The sequence below is a fragment of the Garra rufa genome, chromosome 14, assembly GCF_049309525.1.
Source record: "Garra rufa chromosome 14, GarRuf1.0, whole genome shotgun sequence".
In the NCBI taxonomy this organism is placed as follows: Eukaryota; Metazoa; Chordata; class Actinopteri; order Cypriniformes; family Cyprinidae; genus Garra; species Garra rufa.
In genome coordinates, this window is record NC_133374.1 from 9461813 (window position 1) to 9488227 (window position 26415).

General features: G+C 34.4%; 3 protein-coding genes and 2 long non-coding RNA genes across 5 annotated transcripts; all 5 read right to left on the reverse strand.

The window, feature by feature from the left end:
* Nucleotides 1-264: 264 nt before the first annotated feature.
* Nucleotides 265-2804, reverse strand: LOC141285313 (sialoadhesin-like). Its single transcript, XM_073818338.1, has 9 exons — nt 2771-2804; nt 2312-2695; nt 1943-2230; nt 1580-1873; nt 1197-1490; nt 987-1095; nt 728-790; nt 586-604; nt 265-459 (listed from the first exon to the last, which is right to left on the reverse strand). The coding sequence occupies exons 1-9, from the start codon at nt 2802-2804 to the stop codon at nt 397-399; spliced, it is 1548 nt and encodes a 515-aa protein (XP_073674439.1). The 3' UTR covers nt 265-396.
* A 3696-nt stretch (nt 2805-6500) lies between these two features.
* LOC141285412 (uncharacterized) lies at nt 6501-7502 on the reverse strand. Its single transcript, XR_012338600.1, has 3 exons — nt 7429-7502; nt 6844-6859; nt 6501-6753 (listed from the first exon to the last, which is right to left on the reverse strand). It is a non-coding gene; the product is annotated as an uncharacterized lncRNA (long non-coding RNA).
* A 133-nt stretch (nt 7503-7635) lies between these two features.
* On the reverse strand, nt 7636-11997 carry LOC141285314 (uncharacterized). The gene is made up of 11 exons (XM_073818339.1): nt 11888-11997; nt 11010-11390; nt 10143-10430; nt 9752-10045; nt 9335-9367; nt 8860-9201; nt 8470-8766; nt 8225-8336; nt 7927-7953; nt 7792-7854; nt 7636-7705 (listed from the first exon to the last, which is right to left on the reverse strand). The coding sequence occupies exons 1-11, from the start codon at nt 11919-11921 to the stop codon at nt 7636-7638; spliced, it is 1941 nt and encodes a 646-aa protein (XP_073674440.1). The 5' UTR covers nt 11922-11997.
* A 6715-nt stretch (nt 11998-18712) lies between these two features.
* LOC141284495 (uncharacterized) lies at nt 18713-19336 on the reverse strand. The gene is made up of 3 exons (XR_012338433.1): nt 19268-19336; nt 19107-19125; nt 18713-18969 (listed from the first exon to the last, which is right to left on the reverse strand). It is a non-coding gene; the product is annotated as an uncharacterized lncRNA (long non-coding RNA).
* A 754-nt stretch (nt 19337-20090) lies between these two features.
* Nucleotides 20091-22037, reverse strand: LOC141285315 (sialoadhesin). Its single transcript, XM_073818340.1, has 7 exons — nt 21908-22037; nt 21131-21511; nt 20753-21040; nt 20541-20673; nt 20381-20428; nt 20243-20269; nt 20091-20163 (listed from the first exon to the last, which is right to left on the reverse strand). Exons 1-7 carry the CDS (start codon nt 21942-21944, stop codon nt 20091-20093), a joined length of 987 nt encoding a protein of 328 aa, XP_073674441.1. The 5' UTR covers nt 21945-22037.
* Nucleotides 22038-26415: the final 4378 nt, after the last annotated feature.

A 26415-nucleotide genomic window follows, 5' to 3' on the forward strand; every position in this document is an offset into this window, starting at 1 on the left:
TTCAGTTTGGTATGTCACTGTCTGAACGTACAATAACAATATGATATATTTAATAGTTGGGTATAAAAGTAGTAGAAAATTTGTAAAAATCAGCATAATTTACATACAGTATTCAACATTTTAAGTGGATCAAAAACCTTGGCTTGTCTTAGGATAACTTTGATGAACTTGTTTGATTCACTTTAAATGTTGACTACTGTAAAATATATATAACATAAATCAGAGCAGTTGTTTAACCAACCTGAATAGATCTGGAATGCTAAGAAGAGATGCAGATATGCATGACACATGTTTTGTTATTATTAATAAAGCCTAACATTGTTAATCTTAAAAAAAAAACAAAAACACTGCTTTGAGGCCATTTTGCTTTAATTTTGTTTTACAATTTTGTTTTCATTACATATTTCCATAAATGTTGAGTTCATCCATGTTGGTGTATTCAGCTTCATAATCATTACCCTTAATATAATATTTCAAAAGAGAACAGAGAGCCAGACATCAGTCAATAACATATTTCAATAAAAATTCATCACAGAATCTGAGCAAGTTTTCTGCAGTGTAACAGAGAGTAAATAATATACTTACAGAGCAGGATTTTGGATCACTGAAGTGCATTAGGGAAAAATAAAAATGTTGTGGTTATTCCACTACCGAATAAAAATATCTTGTTATTTTTCAAAAATGTAGATTTATATTGGTATTATATTGATATTCAAATGTGCTGTACCTCTTTGGTGACGGCATAGAAGGTTTGGAAAAAGGCTTGTTTCCTGATATTGCATCGTTTGAACTGGGAACAGATGTCATGTTTAAGAAAGGAAGGTGACGTTATGAGTTTAACAATCGGTAACTTTTCCCCCTTTTGTTTGATTTGTACTGCAGCATATGCAAATTCTCAAAGATATCTAAACCTATGTTAACTTTTAAAAGAAGGTACAGAAAATCATATACTAAATCAAGCTGCAAAGGAAAAAAAGAGAGCTTACCTTTGTCGCTTCTTGTATATGATGACTCCAACAAGTATACAAGCGAGGAGAAACACAAGTGAGAGCAGGACGTAAAGACCAATAGTCTCCAGTCCATTGAGCACTGAGTCTGCTTCATTATGGAAAAAGGCTAAAGGGATGAATCATTATTATTAGCACACAACTAATAATATCAGAATTGATGGATGAGACAAGATGCTAATAACTCACGTTGCACATTTAAGACAACAGATGCCGTAATGTCTCTTCCAGAAAATTTAGCGGTACATATCAGTTTCTTCCTGTGATGTTCTTTTGCACCCAGAAAGGTTATGTTGGAATAGGTGACCCGATTTAAACCAAAAAGTGGTTTGTTCCACTTTAACACCTGCATGTTCTCATAGTTCCATGTGATGTTTGGATTTTCATTCTGGCAGGAATGGTAGATGCTACAAATGAAGTTCTTTGCCACACCCTCAGTGATATCTGCCAGCTCAGGCTCAATCGTTATGTTGTGATGAACACCTGAAATTGAAAATTAATTCTTGTAATAGGTCTCAATGTAACATTTAAACTTACAGTGCACAAATCAGTTCAAATTTGTGTTTACTCACATTGTACATGCAAAACAATAGAGGCTGTAATGGTTCCTCCAGAAAGATTTGCAGTGCAAATCAATTTCTTCCCATCATCTTCTTTTGCACCCAACAAGGTTATGTTGGAGTAGGTGACCTGATTTAAACTGGAGAGTTTTTTGTTCCCCTTTGTGATCTGCATGTTCTCATAGTTCCATGTGATGGTTGGATTCTCGTTCTGGCAGGAATGGTAGACGCTACAAATGAAGTTCTTTGCAACGCCTTCTGTGACATCTGCCAGTTCAGGCTCAATCGTTATTTTATGATGAACACCTGAAATTGAACAGAAATCTTAGATGATAGCTAATATCACACAAGCTGTTCATGATTGTGTTTACTCACATTGTGCACTCGTGTTTTTCGTAGCTGTCACTGTTATGCCACCATGATGTGTTACTGAACACTCAATAGTTGAGTTTTCTGCCTTTACGACACCTGTGCGTGTCAGAGTGGTTTTCCACAGGCCGTCTTTAACAGACTCATCCTTTATTTCGTCAGATCCTTCTATGCCACTCAGATTGAACTTTGGTTTGCTGTATGGACATGTGTGGAAAGTTGAACATGCTACTGTGATGTTCTCACCCATCCTTTTACCTCCATTAATACTGATGATGGGTATCTGTGGACTTGCTACAAATAGCAGTTATGTCAATATTAAGAACCTATAGATAGGAAGTCAAACAAATTTCAAAGAGCAAAGTATTTACGTACCATCAACTTGAATTGTAGAGGTGACATCATAAAATTTGTAGGTGCGCCAACTAACATTTTCAGGGTCAATCCATGCATAAATTTTCTCTCCATGGTGGGACGGTTTCAGGTTTTTAATCAACAGACTGCAATCCCCACTTGATGGGTCACCATATAAATCAGTTTTCCATTTGAACTTCTCAATAATATCATTTGGATGCAAAGGATCGTAAACTAGAGGATAACCTTTAGAGACCCACTGATACCACACAACTCTACTTGGGTTTTGGGGTGGGTATGATGTGTAGTTAAAAGAACATGAAATAACCAGACAGGAACCTTTGAGGCCCTGAATGTCTTTCGGCATTCTCACTTCCCATCCCAAAACATCATAAAGCAGAAAACCTGTGGGACAAAAGTTAGAGTCATTAATGGCTGCATCATTTAAGCTGTTTTTTTTTTTTTCATTTGCCCGTTTACTGTTGTTGTCTATTAGTGTAGGACACCACTGCATACTAAGCATATAGTTTAGGTAAGTGTAAGTAGATTCAGTAAATAGTATGAAAAGGTTTTAACAACAGTGATTCCAAGATGATTAAATAAATTTGATATTAAGAAAGCAAGTGGAATATGTTTAAAGTGGTAACACTTTACAATACGTGTACACAAATTAGCTAATGATTTGCAAGGATATCATTATGTTATGACTTTACTTATAGAGGCACAGAGATATTAAGTAATTAAGTAATATAGTTATAGCTAATGATTAATTAAAGCAGACAACTGCAAGTTGAAATACATGACTTCAACCCATTTTGGTAATTAATACATTAATTTACACTATTAGTTAATAAAAGGGGTTATTAGGGAATTAACACATTATGACACATTTTACTAATAACAATTTATTGATTACTTAATCTATGAATCATATAGAATGTTCATTAGTTGCTGATGTAGTAACCATGAATAAATTGTTTAGTTCTTCATTAATTATACATTATCTTGTGATTATCTGTGCATTAATTAATGCACATTCACATGTATTGTAAAGTGCTACCTTTAAAGTTTTTAGAATTCAACAAAAATGTATCCTACTAATACTACGGAAGACATATCCACCCTATTTTTCCTGTTAAGAGTGGGCAGGGCCATTTGTAAATTTTATGGGTCTGGTTTCCGGTCTCATCCATGTCCAGCTATTTTTAGCTATACAAAACATCTCATTTTGCAGAAAACATCTCTTGATATTGCAAATTGCTGTGTCTTATCATATAAACAGTTTTACTAATTATTGTTGTTATTCTTCTTGTTATTTCTTCTACTTCTTGTTATAGTGGCTAATGATGAACCAGAATTCTCGTCCATAGACTTACTTCAGCATTGAAGAATGAGGTGTATAAGAAGCCAAGCAATTGGAATTATTTTTCTGGTAATTACTTCTTAATTGTCTTTTGGTCTCAACATAATTGCAACCAATATCTGTCCATATAGTCTAGATTGGTAGGTGACCTGGGTGTTGTAGTTTTTAGAAAGCCTCCATTGTTATCTGTAGTCCTTTACCGCCACCACTTTTGAGGCGACATATTTTCCCCCCTTAATATGCCACACAGGCACATAATTACACTGTAAAAATGTACATTGTAAGTTTAACTTTTTCTTTTAAAATGTAAATAAACCTGTAAATGTCAATCAGACAGTAGGCTGTAAATCAGCTTTGGCTTCTGTGTGTAAAGTTTTCTCTGTGTGTGAGTAAGACTTTGGGAATGTGGTATTTGATAGCCATTTGATAGACGTGCTGAGTAGCCATGAAAAGAGCCTTCATTTATGTCAATTTCTTTTAGGTTATATGTGACTTTTTACTACAAAATCAGTTAATTTCAATTTTCACTTTCAATTAAATAAGCTTTCTATTGCTGTATGCTTTGTTAGGATAGAACAATACAATATTTGGCTTTAAAGCTTTAAAAGTTGTCCAGATGAAGTTCTCAGCAATGCATATTACTAATCAAAAATTATGTTTTGATAAAATTCTTGTAGGAAATTTACATAATATCTTTTTGGAACATGATCTTTATTTAAAATTCAAATGTTTTTTTGGCTATTGCTACAAATATAGCCATGCTACTTAAGACTGGTTTTGTAGTCCAGGATCACCTATATTAATTGCATATAATCATTTAACAGAACATGCCTTAAAGAGGAAAACTGACACTTTACCTTGAAAAAGTAAAAAAAGTGATGCTTTCATGCTCCTGGGTGAACACATAAACAAAAACCAGTTAAAGTTAATTTGGTTAAAATGAATAGCACATCGTATCACTTTATAACTTATGGGTACCTTTTTCCTGACGCTTTGTGCAAATATGGGAATAACTATACTATTAACATGTATGCAGTCAGCAACTGCCAATCTTGTTTTTTGTTTTCACAACAAAAATGCAGTAATAATTATTTGTAAATAAACAAATAGTATTAACAAAATACTATCAGCAGACCATGAATAACCCCAAAAGTTTGTCTTTCATTTGTCTATAAATTATGTCTATATTATGTAACATTGCATTAATCCAAGCTTTTCTTTAATTGACTGGATAACTGGTGGATATTTCAAGGTCCTTTCCCTCATTTTGCCAAATAAATGTTGCCATATATATTCTTGTGATACCAATGTCATATTAAGATACCAAGTGGTGGATAAAAATAAATGCGCAGCTCATTCAATCAAACTGACAGAAAATTATTATTTGTTACTAAGTTTATTATTTAAAATTGTTCACTTTGAATAGAAGCTCTCTAAACTGGAAGTGCCACCTTTCATTTAATGCCCAGTAGACCCTTTCAGTAAGTCATTTCTTATCTCTCTCAACCCACTTTAATTTTTTTCTTTTAAAACTTTTCAAGGTGAGCATAATTTAACATTCTTTAGTTTTGCATTCTTACCTTCTCAGTGGTCCTCTGTAGAGGATTGAGAAAAGAACCTACTACCAAGAAGAGAAAAGTGAAAAATAAGAGAAGTTTTTTTTTATGAAGCTCAGCCTGTTTGTTGATGTGTGGCCCACACCCAGCAATATGAAAAATATTCCCTTGGTGTTATTAAGTGTCGGAGCTCATCACACCAATGCACTTGTGTCATGACACCAAAGTCAAACGGATTTCCTGACAAGAACGCCACCATTTGTGACACTGACAAGACGATCTGTTTTAAGATCTTTATAATATACAAGTGGTAAATTTCAAAAAATTTTGTAAACTCCAAAGTGAATTTATGTGTTACTGTCACAGTACATTTTGGGTTAGTTTTCATTGGACATTTTGTTTGTATCCCATTGCATTTTTCCCATGATTCGTTCCTGTTTATGCAACACTTGTTTCTGTTACTCATTTGTGACCCTTAACCACAAAACCAGTCTTAAGGGTCAATTTTTTTTTTTAAATTGAGACTTATACTAATAAGGTTTATATTAATAAATAAGCTTTCCTTTTATGTATGGTATGGAAAATATTTGGCAGAGAAACAACTATTTGAAAATCTGGAATCTGAGGGTGCAAAAAAAAAAAAAAAAAATCTAAATATTGAAAAAAATCGCCTTCAAAGCTGTCCAAATGAAGTTCTTAGCAATGCATATTACTAATAAAAAATAAAGTTTTGATATATTAGCAGTAGGAAATTTACAAAATATCTTAACAGAACATTGTCTTTACTTAATATCCTAATGATTTTTGGCATAAAAGAAAAATAAATATTTTTGACCCCATAAAATGTATTGTTGGCTCTTGCTACAGTATATCCATGCTACTTATGACTGGTTTCGTGGTACAGGGTCACATTAGTTGTCATGATTACTGATTATGTCACACACTTGTTTCTAGTTTTGTTCTCATTAGCCTATCTAATGTTTTCCTTTAGTTCAGTGTACGATGTTGTTTGTTAAATAAAGTGAGTAACTACAGTAACACTGCTATTCATTAATTCTAAACCTGTTATTCTTTTCAGAATCACTAACATTTTTTTCTAAAAAGATTTGGTTTAATCACAATATGTTAATGCAGCAAATTACTGTCAATACTTTCAGTATTGTAAGAATTGGATACATTGATTTGTTTTACAACAACACAGTGCTACTTTACTGCATATTTTACAAACTTACTGTAAAATATGCAGTATGATATATAAAGAAATCATCGAGGTGCTAAAATGTATGGCACATGCATATTTATTTATAGTTATGGTTTCACACAAACATGCTGGAAAGTGTTGATAAGTAGCAAAGTAGAACAGAGCATTAAAATCAGTTAGGTCAATACAAGCTACGGACTCAAAAACAGTGATTATATTTGAAAGTATACAATTATATTAATTTTGAGCATTAAAAAACACTGTTGAACCTTCATTATCATCAGACGTTTCCATACACGTTGAGATCGTCCATGTTGGAGTAAACAGCCTCAAATTCATTACCCTTAATGTAAAAGGTCACAGAGGTCAGGCAAAATCATAGAAATAATTTCCACAGTTGTTTAATGATGGTAGAAATAAATAATATACTCACTGGGAATTTTGGCTCACTGAGGTGCATGGTGACAAAGAATAGAAAAGAAAAACAATAAATACCTGCATTTATTATGGCAACTGTTAAAGTTAAAGGAATCAGGAAGTGGCACAGGAACTTCCTGAAACTTTGCTCACAAACTGATTAAGTTTTGTTTTCCTCAGAAACTGACTAAGTATTAATTTGCAGTGAAACATGCTTTGTAGCCAAATGATTTTAGGCCTAAAGGTCATGAATTGAGAAATCAATTCACATCAGAGGTCACTGTGCTATAAAAACATCCTGTAAGTTTCAGAACTCAAAAGTTCCTCATTAGTGCAAAAACAGCTTTTATTGCAACCAAGCAGCAGAAGACCAGCACCTACTTCATCATTGCCTCTTTAGCCCCCGGTTTGCACGAAAGAGACGCAAACACAATATTTGGATGCAACAAAGTGACCACTGTAAATCCTAGCCTTTTACATCTAAGTTATGATGTTTTTGATGTAAAAAATCTTGCTAACAATGTAAGTGGCCCTCAGAGAACATTATAAAGTGCAGTTTATGACCCCTTTAAGAAACTCAGATATGGTTCAATGCACTGACCTCTTTGGTGATGGCATGTGAGGTTTGGAAAAAGGCTTGCTTCCTGACACCGTAGAAATGTTGTTTGTTCTGTGAAGAGAGTTTCATTAGTGAGTGTGGCATAGAGGAAAAAATGTGTGATGGTGTGAAGATTGTTTTTAAATAGTTTGATTGCAAACACAATACAAAGTATACTTATAATTAATTATATTCATATATATTAATAATTTAATAATTAATACTTTCAACCTGCCTTTGTTCATGCCTCTCTGGTGTTTGAGAAGCATCTCCAGTGTCCCTGTAGATGGCACTAGTTAGTTCATTAGAAATAAATACTACAACTATTTATTTAGTTTTTTTTTTTTCTTTCTATGTTGTACTTACCTGATATCACTCCTGTTTCCTCTATTAGTCGAAGCTGCTCTTCTGTCAGACATACTTAAACGACTGGGAGAGAAATGTTATATTTAGTGTCTGAACAACTACAAAGATACAAAGATAAGTTTAGTAAACTCTAACCTTGAGAATCTGTCCCAAGCTGATCTCCTGCATAAGATAATTGGGTTAAAATGGCTAGAGTATTATAAATCCAACAGTTTTACATTAGAATGGTTAAGAATGGTGATTGTCTTGACATTATATGACCCAAATTCGGGTATGATCTGATGAATTCTCTAGGAGGAGTACGAAAAAGTGTGTCTTTGACTAAACAAGCAGAAATCAGTGCAACTTTGACAAGATGGGTTGACACATAGAGACCTCACATTTGAATACAGCCATTCTGAAGTATAAGCCAAAAACAAACATAAAAACATACCTGTGTCGCCTTATATATATGAAGACTCCAGCAAGTACACAAATGAGGATGAACACAAGTAAGGGAGCAATGACATTCGATCCGAGATTCTCCAATCTAAGCCCCTGAAATCCTATAATAATATTATTGTTAAAAGTATTTACGTTCACATCATGCACACATTTGAAATAGTTTCTCTTTGACCAGTCATATTAAAAAATAGACCAAAGAGTCTAACTCGCACAAGCCGATCTATCTATACTTACTTCTAATACTGAGCAAGGCAGTATTTTCCTGTGTTTTACCGCCCCAAAACTTTGCAGTGCAGACAATTTCATCTTTCTCTTCATATCCAGTTGGAATAAAGGTCACAGCGGACATTGTTTCCCAGACGCCTTCACCCATGGGATTGTGGCTGATAGTTTCTCCGGTTATTTGGACACTCCAAGTGATTTGGGGAGGGTGAGAGGAGCATGTGTGGTTGACTGAACATTTGACATTGACATGTGTCCTGGGCTCGATGTCTTCAGGAATGGATGACATCACAGGTTTGTCAGGAGATGCTTTTTGATCAAAAACACAAAGATGTTATTTAAGCGATGCATAAAATGCAGTTTTTCAAAAGTATGTGAACCCAAATGATTATATTTTCTCACCGCGCATTACAATAAACACACAGCTGTTGTTGAAACTGTATCTTTCATTTTCTCTTTCTGCTCGGAAGCAGAACGGCCCGTTGTCATGTGTTTGCACATTATCCATCTCTACAGTACAATTCTGCTCATCCGGGTTTCCGAGGAGCCTTGTACGGCTTTTGAAGTTGGGTAAGATGTTGCTGGGGTTAGTGTGGAACATGTAGCCACCTTTTTCTGTGACCCAAAGAACCCCAAGTCGAGTGAGATATTTTTCTTCCATCTTGAAACTGCACGGTATTACCACACATGAAAGAGGCAACGCAGTGATCTTGGGTATCACATCTGCCACATATTGGAAATAGGCTGAAATGATATATCAATTAATGGATTCATCAATATTATTACAGAACTGAAGGCATTATTGCTTATTATCAAAAGCCTATGAGTGCAGACAAATAATATTAATATGGAGTATGGTATATGGTGTAACACATACTTTCATTCAGGATCTGGACTGGTTTCTGGTACTCTGTAAGAGAATTAGTATAAAACAATAAGTAACAATAAGCTTGTATTTATGGTTGGTTTGAGTGCAAATGAAGTGTCAAATTTGAGCCTAACCCTATGTCTACACTATGGAACAGCAAGAAGGTCAAAACGTGAAATTTAAAGAATGTGTTGTTAATTATGCATTGATTATTTACGCGTAAACAACATGCATTCTACATGTAAACAATGCGCCCTCTATGTGTAGATTAAAATTCACATGGTTTTGACCTTTATGGTGTTCCATACTACATCGGATGCGCCAGTTTCACCGATTTTCTTTAGTTCTTTCAATAAAAAATAGACACCAAACATTAATAAAACACAGATAGATCATACATATAAGTACTGCTCACAAATTACTCACGTTGTAAACGTAAAATGACAAAAGCTGAAACTTCTCCTCCAGAAAATGTTGCAGTGCAAATCAGTTTCTTCCCATGATCTTCTTTTGCACCCAGAAAGGCTATGTTGGAGTAGCTGATCCGATTTAAACCAGACGGTGTTTTGCTCCCCTTTGTGATCTGCATGTTCTTATAGTTCCATGTGATGGCTGGATTCTCTTTCTGGCAGAAATGGTAGACACTACAAATGAAGTTCTTTGCAATGCCTTCTGTGACATCTGCCAGTTCAGGCTCAATCGTTATTTTTTGATGAAGACCTGAAATTCAATTTATATCTTGTAATAGGTTCCATTGTAACATTTCAAATAAACTTACAGCTAATAGCACACAAAGCACATATTTGTGTTTACTCACATTTTGACCTTTTGACCTCAGTAGCGGTCACTGTTATGCCACCATGATGTGTTACTGAGCACTTAATAGTCATGCTTTCTGCCTTTACGACACCTGTGCGTGTTAGAGTGATTTTATACAGGCCGTCTTTAATTGACTCTTCATTGAGTTTGTTAGATCCTTCTATACCGTTCAGAGTAATGGTTGGTTTGCTGTAAGGACACGAGTGGAAAGCTGAACATGCTACTGTGATTGTGTCACCCATTTTCTCACCTCCATAAACACTGATGCTGGGCTGACGTGGACTTGCTATAATTTACAGAAACATGATATCATTAAAAAAAGACCCCAAAAAGTATTTGGACACTCAGAAACATCTGAATTTCACTGCATTAGACACAAGACTTAAAAAAAAAAGTCTTGCCACAAGAAACAAAAAAAAAAAAACATGCTGGGGCTCTTCTCAGAACTAACTTCCCTTTTCTTAGACACTTTTTCATTTTTTTTTTTTTACCCAACTAGTCTTAAGGTCATTTTGCGTGATGTATGAAATTAGTTTCTCACGTTTGAACATTTTGAACAATATATTGTTTTAAAATTTAGCTTCATTTCATAAAATGTTTAGACTGAAAAATGTGCTATGTTTCTTTAAAATAAATGGCCTATTATGCATTATAGATGTAGAAATGTTCAGGAAAAGTTAGTTACATTACACTTTTTGGGGCAAATTGTCTTGCCTTTATTTTGAAATGTTATTTAAACAAATAAACTGGTTAGAAACACATTGAAAACTTAGAAGAATCTTTTGTCCATTGTTACTCACACAACACAATAATTCTCTACAGTCACACACATTACAGAGAAAGTATTCCAAGAATATTTACATACCGTCAACAAGGATTGTAGAGGTGACATCATAAAATGCATAAGTGCGCCAACCAACATTTTCAGGGTCAATCCATGCATACAATTTCTCTCCATAGTGGGATGATTCCAGTCTTGTGATCAGCAAACTGCAATCCCTAACTAATGTTCTATATAAATCAGTTTTTCCTCTGAACTTCTCAATGACATCATTTGGATGCAAACGATCATAAACTAAAGGATAACCTTTAGAGACCCACTGATACCACACAACTCTATGTGGGTTTTCAGGTGGGTATGATGAGTAGCTGAAAGAACATGGTATAACCAGACAGGAACCTCGGAGACCGTTAATTTCCTTTGGCATTCTCACTTCCCATGCTAGAGTATCATAGAGCAGAACACCTGTGGGACAAAAGTTGGAGAACATTAATGGCTGTTTTATCATATCACTTCATACATAAAGAGGCTGGGGCCCACTGTAAACACTTTTTACAATGGCATAAACAGACCTCCTCTTTATTTGTAATTAAGTATAGGTTGTGAATGAATGTATTTCCTTTTGTGTCCCTTTTGCTCAAATTGACAACTCTGATAATTATGGTTGGAATTGTATTAATCAGTATTCTAGTGTTATCATTGTATATTAAGGTTTTTTTTTTTTTTTTTTTTTTTTTACCAACCAGCTGCAGCTAAGCTCTATAAATCTATGACCTGACATTAAGTAACAGAAGCAGCACAAGAAAAGTAAACTGACATCGTCATATATAAAGATTCTGAAAAACCCAAACTCTGAAGTCAGTAAATGTTTAAATTTTTTTTGAAAAATATCTACAGTGACATTTTTAAATACTGTATCAGCTGCATCTACTATATAAAGAAGTGAGGAAAACGTTCAATACCTTGTAAAAGCAAATGAACTAGCAGAGGTCCCATTATGTACCTTCTTAATGCAGTCTCACTTGCAAATAAATCAACTGGACGAAAAATCTACTGCAAAATGTGAGAAGCTAAAAGCAAAACAGAAAAAAAAGTGAGAAAAGATCTTAAGAAGTGTTAACTATAACTGGTAAACCAAGTAACAGAGAATAGAGAAGTTATTTTCTTCCGTCTGAGGCTATGTTAGACTTAGCAAAACAAATAAAATGAAAATTATGTAAATATATATATATATATACACTGGACAACAAAACCAGTCATAAGGTTCAATTTTTCGAAATTAAGATCTATACATCATCTGATAACTGAAAAAATAAGATTTACATTGATATATTGTATGTTATGATGGGACAATATTTGGCTGAGATGCAACTATTTAAAAATCGGGAATCTGAGGGTGCAAAAAAATTAAATACTGAGAAAATCACCTGTAAAGTTGTCCCAATAAAGTTCTTTGCAATGCATATTACTAATCAAAAATTAAGCTTTGATATATTTATGGAAGGAAATTTACAAAATATCTTCATGAAACATGATCTTTACTTAATACCCTATGATTATTGACATAAAAGAAAAATCTATAATTTTGACCCATATAATGTATTTTTGGCTATTGCTGCAAATATACCCGTGCTACTTACGACTGGTTTTGTGGACCAGGGTCACACACAAAGTTTTTCTGCACATTTGGTCTAATCCAATTATGGCTGGGTGATAAATTATATATCGAGATTGTGATAGAATGTCATGTTATGTAAATAACGAAACAGCAAAAAAATAAATAAAATAAAGGTGACAACAGTGCATATTGCTAATTGTCACACTCTGGGTGGTTGAGGAGTGGAGAAGGAGGAGGAGATCCGGAGTAGATAAAATAAACAGTTTATTGAAACAAAACACTGAAATTGAATACAAACAAACAAAAACCAGGAGCAAAACCGAGGACATGTAACGTTAGTAACATTAACGACGGACAGCGGGGAGTGATCACAAACAGACTTAAATACACAGATACATGGGCGTGGTAACAAACAAGCTAACAAGATAACGAGGGGGAAATACAAATATGGGCAAGAACAAACCAAAAGGACTAAACCAAAAGGGGGAGAACAAGGACTAAACCAAATGAACTAGAAACATGGGGGGGGGAAACACTTGGAAAACATGACAGAACAGGACAAAACACAGACATATTCCTGACACTAATAAGTCTGCATGTTCTGTGGCTATGTAAATGAATTTCATTGTTTCATCTGATATACGATGGAAGGTGGACAGGGCCAAAAGCCTTTAATCCAAACGTATGAAATTTGACTGTGTCACTGTCAATGCACACTGTATGTATGAAACGCTGGGAAGACCAAAAGTCTTTAAAGTCCCCATGAAATCAAAATGGATTTTTTTTTTGGCTTTTAGTATGAATATGTTAGCCTTAAGGTTTGCCTCGGGCAGCCATGGCCTAATGGTTAGAGAGTCGGATGTGTAACCCGAAGGTTGCGGTGGGGAGAGTGAATAACCAGAGCTCTTTCCACCCTCAATACCACGACTGAGGTGAGACCCTTGAGCAAGGCAAGGAACCCCTAACTGCTCCGGGTGTTTGTTCACAGTGTGTGTGTGTGTGTGTGTGCTCTTAGATGGGTTAAATGCAGAGCACAAATTCCAAGTATGGATCACCGTACTTGGCCACACATCCTTTCCTTTTCTTTCCTTTCCTTATCTGTAAGCATTTGTGTTTCAAAACAATGACAAAATTCGCTTTTACCAGATATAAGCATTCAACACTTAAAGTCTCTAACTTCCGCCAGAATGGATCAATGATTTTGATGACATCACCCTGCACTTCAGCTTCTAATCAAACTTTATGTCCAATCAAATGCTCTCTAGAATCCTTCACTTTAAATAGACGCTGAAGCTGCGACTGAAATCGGAACATACACAATTTGATATCTACATTTAGATCAATGGGCTCTTTCAGTGCTTTGGCAAGGTAATACTTTTAAAAAAAAATTTGACATGCAATAAATCTAAATTTAAAAGCCTATTAAAAATATTAGTACCATGAAAAGTGCAAATTGTGTTTAGGCAGTATGGTCCCACTTTATATTAAGTGTCCCTAATACCTGTGAAGTTACATGGTAACTAGATGTGTACGTAGCATGTAACTACAGTGTATGTACATATTGGTACATTGTATCTACAGCTCTAATACTGGTGTAATTACACACATGTAACAACTCAGTGAATAGCATTTGTAAGTACAAATGTGTAACAGGACATTTGTAACAACACTTTATTCACTTCTGGAAGTACACATGTGTAACAAGAATTAAGTAACTACATTTTGTAACAACAATATGTACTCACAGAAGTTTTTACACTTCCACACAGTCTTCAATACTGCAGTTACCAGTTTGGAATGCCCTGAAACATTATTGAAATCGTGATGATTCCTATGTAGGCTACATATAATTTTTGTATTCATGTATTTGTGAACACTGAATTAGAATTAAAGTATCAATTTGTAGAACCAGTGTACTTACATGATAACTCCTCAGGAACTGTCTACTTAATATAAAGTGTAAAATGGTCACAACCTACAGAGTAATATATTAAATGTAAACCTCTGTGCAACACTTTAATATCAGTGTACTTACATGGTAACTCCTCAGGAACTGTCTACTTAATATAAAGTGTAAAATGCTCACAACCTACAGAGTAATATATATAAACTGTGTTTTCAAATGCATTATTAAATAGTTTACTTAATATGAAATTATAACTTTCCATCCTGTTCTGTGTGATTTCTGTTGCCAACTTTATTCCAAGCATATGTAAGCATAATGTTTAACAAGACTGCACTTTAAACCTTTAAAATAAATAACATTTCTACAATCGTTTAACCATTTATGTAATATTAACTTCGTTTGTAGCGGTGGGACACAGCAGGCGTTTTCTGACATCCCTGCGACTAACAATAAAACCATAAAATACACCGAACACGCATCATAATTATAAAATGAAACAATTTTATTTGTGCGCTATAAGATCTTCAGAATCCATACCATTGCGAGGAACATGCCCAAATTCAAATCTTTATCTTTATTTTACGAATTCAAATACAACCGCGTCAGGAAACGGCAGTTTTTACGGCAGGAAAATCGAGCTCTCATTGGCTCTCGCCAGCATTCGTCACAGTTTACGACATGCCGTGTTTCTGGTGAGATATGTTTGAATGTTGCGCGGGCGCATACTCTTTGGCCGCATTTACGGAGAGGATCAGGAAAATAATCTGGATAATATTTCAGCGAATACTAACTTTAATTCCGCTCTGCACCTCAAACAAAACCTACTGTATTCTGCCAGAGAGGACTGCGGCTGCAAAAGCATCGCCATTTGGATTACTTTTTGGTATGGCTGTTGATATTTTTGCATTAAATAAATGATTGTAATTGCAATTTTTTGTCTGTCATGTTTTTTTTTTATTACTGTACTGAGAGAGATATGGTTAACATTAGGTTTAGAGGTAGGAGTGTGATTAGTGACTATAAAAATATTTTTATGCTATATTGTTAGTAAAAATGGTAATTTCCCTGCATATATTTTTGTCAGTTACGATTTATATCCTTTTATATTTGCTATAAAATGGGTAGCTTTAGGTTTGGGGGTAAGTTAAGGGGGCTAAAAATATAAATTGCGTATTAATAAAATGATAAAAAGGCATTGATACGAATATTTAATGAAATGAAAGATACGTAAATATTTTACGTTTTTGGCAAAACATACGTAGCTATTTGTACGTTTTAAACGTTGAAATACATCTAAATTGTGCATCTAAAAATACGTATAAATACCAACGTATAAACAATGAGACCAGGCTGGACCATTTTACACTTTATATTAAGTAGACAGTTCCTGAGGAGTTATCATGTAAGTACACTGGTATTAAAGTGTTGCACAGAGGTTTACATTTAATATATTACTCTGTAAGTTGTGACCATTTTACACTTTATATTAAGTAGACAGTTCCTGAGGAGTTACCATGTAAGTACACTGGTATTAAAGTGTTGCACAGAGGTTTACATTCAATATATTACTCTGTAAGTTGTGACCATTTTACACTTTATATTAAGTAGACAGTTCCTGAGGAGTTATCATGTAAGTACACTGGTATTACAAATTGATACTTTAATTCTAATTCAGTGTTCACAAATACATGAATACAAAAATTATATGTAGCCTACATAGGAATCATCACGATTTCAATAATGTTTCAGGGCATTCCAAACTGGTAACTGCAGTATTGAAGACTGTGTGGAAGTGTAAAAACTTCTGTGAGTACATATTGTTGTTACAAAATGTAGTTACATAATTCTTGTTACACATGTGTACTTCCAGAAGTGAATAAAGTGTTGTTACCAATGTCCTGTTACACATTTGTACTTACAAATGCTATTCAGTGAGTTGTTACATGTGTGTAATTACACCAGTATTAGAGCTGTAGATACAATGTACCAATGTGTACTTACACTGTAGTTACATGCTACGTACACATCTAGTTACCATGTAACTTCACAGGTATTAGGGACACTTAATATAAAGAGGGACCGGCAGTATTTGTAGCAGTTGAGAAATCACGTTTCAAGATCCAAAAGGTATGCATTTTTGTACCAATGCATTGTTAACGGATCTGTGTTTGTGTAATATTTCCATATAAAACTTTAACAGCCAATAAAAAATATTCGTATAGTAAAATTCGATAACTCACTAGATCAGTAGATCCTTTATTAAACCGCTACACGGCATCTAGTGGCAGATTACAGATTACAAATAATCCTGCAAAAATTTTTATTCTGACAGTCAATTTACATAATGGAACTCACAATGTACTGAATCTCCACAATTACTGTTGTTACTATGACAACCACACACACACACACACACGCTATATATAAAGTGCTTGAAACATCCAAGATTCATCCTTGTCCAGATGTCCCGGGTGAACCACTTTTTAGCACATTGGACTGGAAACACCCTCTGATTCAGCCTGCAACAGTAGCCACGCCATAAACTTATGATTAGGGCTGTGTGAAGGTATGCAAATACATAGGTTTACAGGAAGGTAAGACATCCTATCATTGCATTTGAACTGAATGCATTGATTGGATGAACATTTTATGTCCCTGAGCCTTATACTGTATTTAGACCACTTTAATTAGCCAATTGGTTACTATTAGCAAGTAAAGAAATGTTCAGACAGTATAACAAAAATGTTTTTTGGACAAACTTGGGCTACCAACCCTACCGTAATCCATTTTCATTTTGACCACAAACAATGTGCCATCAATATAACAAAAATAAACACAGTTTATTGATTCTGCAACACACCTGCTGTGCCACATTCATGTGCAGTGTGAATGTTCTAATTCTGTTTCCATAGGCACAGAAAAAAATATGTACCACAAACGCATGTGTGCTTCTGCACACTGGCTTATCAGTTTAACCTTTTCTTTCAAAATGTTAATAATGGGTAAATTTCCAGCATTGTTAAAGTTTATCAATTATTTTTTTGTTCCTCCCTTGTCTTCTTCTAAAGCATATTAACCTGCAACATACCATTTTTCATTCTTACCTTCTCAGTTGTCCTCTGTAGGGGAATGGAAATATAGCTTTTACCAAGAAAAGAAAAGTAAAAAAAAAAAAAAGAGAAGTGAGAGAAAGGAGAAGCACATTCACAAAAAACAGTACTTTGTTCCCCCTTCACCAGGATGAAAAATGCCTCCTTGGTCTTATTAAGTCTCCAAAAACATCACACCTATGTGCTTGTTTTGTGACACTTCAGCCAAATATAGTATTTCCTGACACGAATGCCACCATCTGTGACTCTGACAAAAGGGTGTGTTATAAGATCTTACATCAAGTTCTTTAAGAGTACAAAACTCTAAACAGAACTTGTGTAACACAGCTAGTCTTTAAATCTGAGCTTGTTATTGTGTGATTACGATTATACAATTTTTTCTTTCACAATCACAGTTACAAAGATGATTATTTCCAAGAACATTTGGTTCACAATCACAGATTTAATTCATTAGCAGTAAACTGTCAATGATTCTGTAAGAATAATTAAACAAATCTGCAGTAATGTATACAGCAACACAATTTAAAGTTTTAAACATTACCGCAATTTGCATCTACTTACAGTAGAAATGAATTATTGTAACTGACCTTTCACCTCTGATGAGCATTAACTGGTTCCACTTAGCACTTGATCTTTCTCTATATTGACAAACTGCAAATGTTCATAAACACACTTGTATATAATCACAGTCAATTTAAAAAGTAATATCATTAATATGAAAAATACAATTTTTGGGGAGAAAATCTGCTAGAAATGTGATGAATACAACTGATACATGTGGTGCTTCTTATCTTTATGGCAAATTCATTCTCCTAAAGTCACAACTTTTGTGCAAGCATGCAGTGTTGGTTTCTGTAGAGGACTTTCTCTGACTGCAATGGAAATTTAGCAGCTATGAAAAGATACTGACATCATTAACACCTACCATGCACTTTGGTCTAATGCATGGAACAGGTGCAGATTAGTTCTGTAGGGTATACAGCAAGTATAACGAAAAAAATTAATATAGATGACTCATCCTGCACTACAAATATTTGTCAGATCAAATGCAGTAGTTTAGAACGAGAGTGTCCCTTCCCAGATCATTTATGCAAATAAATCAACGTGCTAAAATGGATGACAATTTTACAGCAGATCTGTTTTTATGCTTTATTTATGGTTATGTTCAAACACAAATATGCTGGAAAACAGATAATAGACAACAACATTAATAAACAGTACAAGTCAACAACAAACTTAACACAAGCATCATGACTGAATATTTCTGAAAGTATACAGTTTGGTGTATGTATTTATTTTTTTAACATTCAAAAAACACTATGTTGAACTTTGTGTTGTTCATTATCATCAGATGTTTCCATACATGTTGAGCTCATCCATGTTGGTGTATTCAGCATCAGAATCATTACCCTTAATATCAAATTTTTAGGAAGAAAATAGGGACACAGAGATCAATCAATAACATATTTTATGACAGAATTTTAAATCAGAAAACCTGAATATGTTTTTTACTGTTTAATAAATGTATAAATAAGTTATATACTCACTGAGGAGGATTTTCGCTCACTGTGGAGGAAAAGGAAAAGAATAAAAAAATCTGCATTAATCATGCGGAATCAGGAAATGGCACTAGACATTTACTGCTTAAAGACGGAATATAATGGTCTCATTTTACTGTGTAATGAATGTATCTAAAATGCACTTGTACCTCTTTGGTGACGGCATACGAGGTTTAGAGAAAGACTTGGTTTCAGTCACCGTACATGTATTGGTTCTGTGAAGAAAAAAGTTTTATTTAAGTAATACCACTTTAAGTGATACACAATAAAGTTACTCTGTTGAATGAATCGTCATTTTTTAACAAATCAGTTCAAGGACTTTTTCTATGATTCACTCATAAATAGTCATTTTGCGGTTTTGTTTCTGACTGATATGTTGTTTTTGAATGAATCGATTGAATGAATGATTCAATAACTCACTTAAGGCAAAGGCAATAACTTGTTTCATTTCCCAATGGACAAATCTTTGAGCGAATCACGTTTGAATTTAGTGAATCATTCATAAAGACAATCACTTGTCGCCACCTACTGGTGTAACAATGTCACTTACAGAAAGCCACTGTAAAGACAGTCTAGCAGTCTGTATATTAACTACTAGATGTCTTTTTTTTTTGTGCAGTAGAGATATGTGTACTATAAACAGAGTGAACTAACATACAGTAAATCAATCCCAGATAGCACACTTGCATTTGCAAAATGTCTGTTAAAGATCACATGATCTGGAAAGCATCTGCTATGTACAAACATCTGACAGACTGTAAGATGTCAGTTTTACATCTATTCTAAATCATAAACATCTTAAAGACATCTAATAGACGTGTATTTGACATCTGATAGGAAATGTCCTATAGACGTACCGCAGATGAGCAAACATTCTAAAAAATACGTCTTCCAGATGTAAATGCGGACATCAAATAGATGTCTCCATAATGTATGTGTGCTATCAGGGATCTTACATTTTACCTTTCTATATTATACTTGCCTGATTTCACTCTTGTTTTCTTTGTTACTCCAAGCTGCTCTTCCCTCAGAATTACTGAATTGCCTGGTGGATAATTTTTTTTATTTAGTTTCCGGACCAAATGTATTATGATACAAAGAATAGTTAAGTAAAAAATTCCAACCTTGAAAATCTGTTCCAACGTGATCTCCTACAGCAAGAATAAAATTGTTAGTGTTTTAGAAATCTCAACATTGTAGTCAATGTTAATCAATGGGTTTTCAAGAGAATTAATAAATAAAGAAGAGAATGCCCCACATACCTCTGATCAAAAGGTGTTAATGACCCTTGCATATCATTAAGAGGTTGTCTACAATCAATAATGACAATGTGAGAAGCTAAAAATGCTTGTTACTTACTAAACTTTCCATTTATGAAATATTTATATTAGCCTAAAGTAACATACACACACAGACAATTACCGGTGTCGTTTCTTGTAAATGATAAATGCAGCAATAATGCAAATGAGGAGGAACACAAGCGATGGAGCTAGTATGTAAAGCCCAATCGTCTTCGGTCCAGTGTGCGTTGAGACTGTGTCTTTATGGACACGAACTAAAACGTTTAAGCATTATTAGTACACAGTTGAAATTATCATATCGTTCAAAATCTGCATAATGCATGAATCACTTACTCTGTGCGTTTTTGTCTTTTGTAGCTGTCACTGTTATTTCACCATGATATGTTACCGAACACTCAATGATCAAGCTTTCTGTTTTTACGACACCTGTGCGCGTCCGAGTGATTTTCCACAGGCCGTCTTTAAAATGCTCATTGTCTATTTCATCAGATCCTTCTATACCGTTCAGAATGATAGTTGGTTTGCTGTATGGACACGTGTGGAAAGCTGAACACACTATTGTGATGGTTTCACCTGTTTTTTCACCTCCATAAATATTGATGCTGGGCAGCTGTGGATCTGCTACAAATAGAAAAACGTCACAATTAGGCAACACACTCTCAGAATTAGATCATGAGTCAAGCGAATTTGAAGAACAAAGTATTTACGTACCATCAACTAGAATTGTAGAAGTGACATCATAAAACGCGTAGGTACTCTTTCCAATATTTTCAGGGTCAATCCATGTGTATATTTTCTCTCCATGGTGGGATGTTTTCAGGTTTTTGATCAGCAGACTGCAATCCCAACTTGAGTTTCCATATAAATCAGTATTTCCCTTAAACTTATCAATGACATCATTTGGATACCATGGATCGTAAACTAAAGGATAACCTTTAGAGACCCACTGATACCACACAACTCTACGTGGGTTTACGGGTGGGTATGATGTGTAGCTGAAAGAACATGGTATAACCAGACAGGAACCTTTGAGACCGTGAATTTCCTTTGGCATTCTCACTTCCCATGCCAAAGCATCATACAGCAGGACACCTGCAGAACAAACGTTAGAGAACATGTCTAAGAAAGTTTTTACATTCAACTTAATATTTGCATAGTTACTATAATTAGATTAACAGACTAGAGTATGAAAAATAGCAAATTTGTCAAAAAATAGCAAAATGTCAGTAGATTTGCCAACATTGGTATTTGTGACTTTTGCAAACACAGCATTTCAAGGGTGTAATTACAGTACAGTATTATAATGAATTCTTAATTCTGGTCAACAGTCATTTGAATAGTTTATACTGTTTTGTGAATTTGACTTGCATTTGTTTTTGGAAATATTCAAATTTTGTTGCATGTAGCACGTATCATTCTAAAATTATAATCTAGTTGGATGAATAAATGTACAGAAGCATAAATGATATTATAAAACAGAGACTGTACCTTGAAAAAGTAGATGTAGTAACAAATGTTCTGTCATTCTCCAAATTTCCGTTTTATATGAAACAAATGAAATGCTGATAGCAAGCAATACAGCGTTCTTTAAAGCACGTCTAAAGAATGGAAATGTCCGTTTAGGGAACTTCACTGGTATAACAATTAAATTGCAGGGGGTTTTGTACTTTATGCCTATCTTTGCATGTCTTCAGCTGTTCCCTCTATCTAGAAATGGAAGTGAAAGTGGCTTTGAAATAAACTAGAAGACTCATGTCTTCTGCTGAAATTTAACATATAAATTCCTTTTTTACTACTGTTCTTGGTCCCCTGCTAAACAAATGGATTGGGAAGAATCTACTATCAAGAATGACAAAATATGAAATTATATTTAAAAAAAATGGTGTCTACAAGAAAAAAGAGACTTTTATTAAATCTAAGGATTTTGTTATATAATAATGAAACGTATGACAATATAAACAGAAAAGGGGAATATTACATTGATTATTCTGTTGAGAGATATGATTAAATGTGTTGATGTTGAACATAATTTATGCTTAGTTTATTTTATTATCAGTGTTAAAAGTAACGCATTACAAGTAACACTTATGTACTCTGTTTACTTTTTCCAAGTAACTGTAAAGTAGCATCACTTTTAAATTTGCAATTAAATATCTCGGTTACGTTTTCAAATAAGTAATGCAAGTTACATTGTTTATAAATTCACTATCACCTCTCCTGTTCTGCCCGGCATATGATCTAAAAGGGTTGTCCCTATTCATGGGTGTATTTTGCATTAACCAATCAGAGACTCTCCCATTCCCTTTAAGAGCCAGTAGCGCTAACGCCATGGCAGATTCGCTATTTACAAGCAGGAATTTGCTAGAACAGAGACTGAACGCTTCTCCAGAGTGCAGTGCCGGTGTTGTGCCCATTTTCGAACCCCTGCCAAATTATTACCCCCTCTCGTTGAAATCACTAGCTGATTGCCTAATCCTAACCCCACCCCTAATCCTAACCCCTCCCCCACACCTAACCCTAAACCTACCAATACTAGGGGTGGGTGGGGGGGTGGGGGGTTCTGGCAGGGATCAGAATTTGGCATAACACCGGCGCCAAGGGGGTTGGGGTGTTCACAGGCCGAACCCCCTCAAATGCCAATAGAGTCAAATGAGTTACTGTAAGCGTTTTTAAAAGCGAAAGTGAAACCAAATAAAACAGCTTGCATAAAAAAATGATTGACTTTCCTTTATGGCATGTAGGCATTTTATATTTATGTACACAATAATCATTTTTTTACATTGTAATAGTTTCATTTTTAATATTTGGCATGTTTGTGTGCTGCTGCTGCTGTAATAAGCAGTGTATGTGCATTGTGCAGCAGCCTAGGCACATATTACTAACACGCTCTTTATACAACAAAACAAATATTGTGCCACTGACTTTAGACCAGATTTTAGTTGGTCAATGGTGCAGTCTATTTCCGTCTCATTGTTTATACGTAGGTATTTATACGTGACGTTTAGATGCACAAAAGCTAAATTTTTGAACGTTTTTATTGATGCTAAAACGTACAATTTAGACGTATTTCAACGTTTAAAACGTACAAATAGCTACGTATTTTTAGCTAAAAAAACGTAAAATATTTACGTATCTTTTATTTCATTAAGATATTCGTATCAATGCCTTTTTATCATTTTATTTTTATTAATAAGCGATATAGACTTTTAGCCCCTTTAACCTACCCCCAAAACTAAACCTACCAATTTTATAGCAAATATGCAGTTTTAGCATTTTATTAATAAGCGATTAAGATTTTTGGCCCTCTTAACCTACCCCCAAACCTAAACCTACCCATTTCATAGCGAATATAAAAGGATATAAAACGTAACTGACAAACTAACAAAATATGCAGTACAATTACCATTTTAGTAACAATATAGCACAAAAATACGAAAACTTAACGTTAACCATAACTCTCTGTACAGTAATAAAGGTACCAATTTCGGTACCAAAGTAAAACACAATAACACATTAACTTAAAAACACACTTTTTTTATTAATAAAGTTAAACAAAAATAAAAATGTACAAAAACCAATGCCAGTCTTTATACTGTAAACTTCTGTTTCAAGTTTTTCCACAAGTAATACAAGTATTGTAAACATTTTAGTAATTAAATAACAACTAAATAAATTAAAGGCATTAAAAAATGTAGCTTCACCCAAAAAGTTGTCGTCATATTTTTACTGCTGCTGAAAAACATCTGTAACTGTTGTCTGTTTTAGAGATTGCTGGGGTGTTTCATGATCTTCCTCAATCTGCATCATCTTGGTGAACAGTTTTGGAGAATTTGATGTTTCCCCATTCAAACAGATAGGAGCTGCACTTGCCTGCCCGAGTAGCGTTTCAAAGATGGCCGCCGAGTGACATGACTTGTCTTAAAGGGACAATATTTGGAGCATGCCTGGCTCTTCCTAGTCAACAAGTGGATTCAGAGCCACTGCATCAGCAGCACCGCCGGTGATTACATGAAGAGAGTGCGACGGCGCGGTGCGCACATTTCGGATAGCGCATCAAGAACCGAGTTGACCAGATAGTCGGTACCACCGGTATAAGAAAACCTGGTACTGTAAAGTTTTAATTTTTTTAGTACCGACTTGGTAGCCTACCGAAGTACCGGTGTTACGGTTTAACTGGTTACCGTGTTATCTGGTGACCAACTTCCTGGTTCAGGTCCTCCGCGCCAGATGTGATGGACCGAATGCTGCAGATTCGCCGATTCTGACAGCACAAACTGGCCTGATATTAAGCTGTCTAATAAACGCACACTTATTGCTCATTACATGTTTTTGATATTCTTGTAAAGATTACAAATTATTGGTATGATCGCCCGTAGCGGGTGAAATACGGAAAATAAACAAAAAAGTCTGTTTCGCCTGGGTTTCGAACACACGCTAAAAATAATCACACTGTGAGGCGATGGTAATGAACACACTGAGCTACCAAGCTGCTTTAGTTCAGCTGCGGAGTTTTGGATTCAAGTCAGGATTTTATTCTCAGCGTGATATGCAGCTGGCTGAATCAAAGAAATGCGCCCGTGTTAACTTGTGACCTGTGTTTACTGTTATGAAAATGAATATTATATTAAAAGTATATTACAATTTATGGTTTATGATGTTACAGTACATTTCACGGAGTCCCAGACAACTGTAAATATGTGGCTACTGTGGTTTAATTAGAAAATGCTATTGTTAAACTATATTTACTATAGTAAAAACATGATACATTTTCTTAATAGACAAGCTTATGTCTTTTTTGATTAATATAAAACTTGACATTATTTCCAGGTTGTTTTGCCATTTTTCTATTATAAATACTTTGGAAACATGACTTGATTTCTTGATTGTAGTGAATGAAATGTAACAAATTCTAGTTGAAACACTGCTTACAAATGTTACTTTGTAAACGTGTTAAATTGTGATTTGCGTTCGATAGCTGTTTTTTTTTTTTAAGTAAACAGTATATAAAATTTAGCTTTTTCTATAGACAACAAGCTGCATGTAAATGCTGGGGTAAATGCTGGTACCCATTAAGCCCACTTTCAGCTTTAAAGTCAAATAAAAAAGGGGAAAACATATTTTATGCAAATTATGATTTTAACCAATTCAGTGATTTGTTAATTCCCTGACACATTTGGCAATGTTGAGTTAGCCCCACTTATGTAAAAATTCACTAAATTTACCTTTTTTAAAAGATAGGCTTAAATGGTACAGTGCCACAAAACGCATGCAAACTACAGTCAACACAAACTTCTCTTGAATGAAAAAAAACATTTCTTAAAGTGGGCACAATGAAAATTACTATGATGCTTAGTCCACAATCTTTAAGCTTCATGCATGTCTTTGTAAAGATATCTTATATTTTTGTAAAGGAAAACATTGTCTTTTTTCACCATTACTTACTTTGGAACCAATTTGGCCCAACTTTTTTTTATATGAGAAATCCCTCTGATTACAAACTTAGATCAATTTTCGGAGTGTGCTTTTACCTTACTAACCTTTTACTTTACCTTACGTACTACTTTAATTCACAAATATATTTAGATATTTAGGCCTACAAATAACACATTGTGTAGCACCATTATATAATGGGTGTCTGCTAATATTTGATCATACAAAAATGAAATAGCTAAAAAGCTTGACACAGGATTTTAACCTATATGTAATAGACTGCACATGGTATTATATGGCAGATGCAGTCACAGTGAGCTATTCAACCACACTGGTATATGTACTAGCCCCTTTTTACACTGTGGCATAATAAAGTAGCTTTAGTCTATGATTCTTTGAATTTTCCTGTGTTAACTTGTGACCCTGTGTTGCCTGTGTGAACTTGTTTGCTAGCCAAAATCTAATTTTACTGTTGCAATAAATTGACATTATTTCCAGTTAAAAACTGCTTATAAATATTACTTGTCACTAAAAAAATCTCATTTGATTATACCAAAATCATGTCT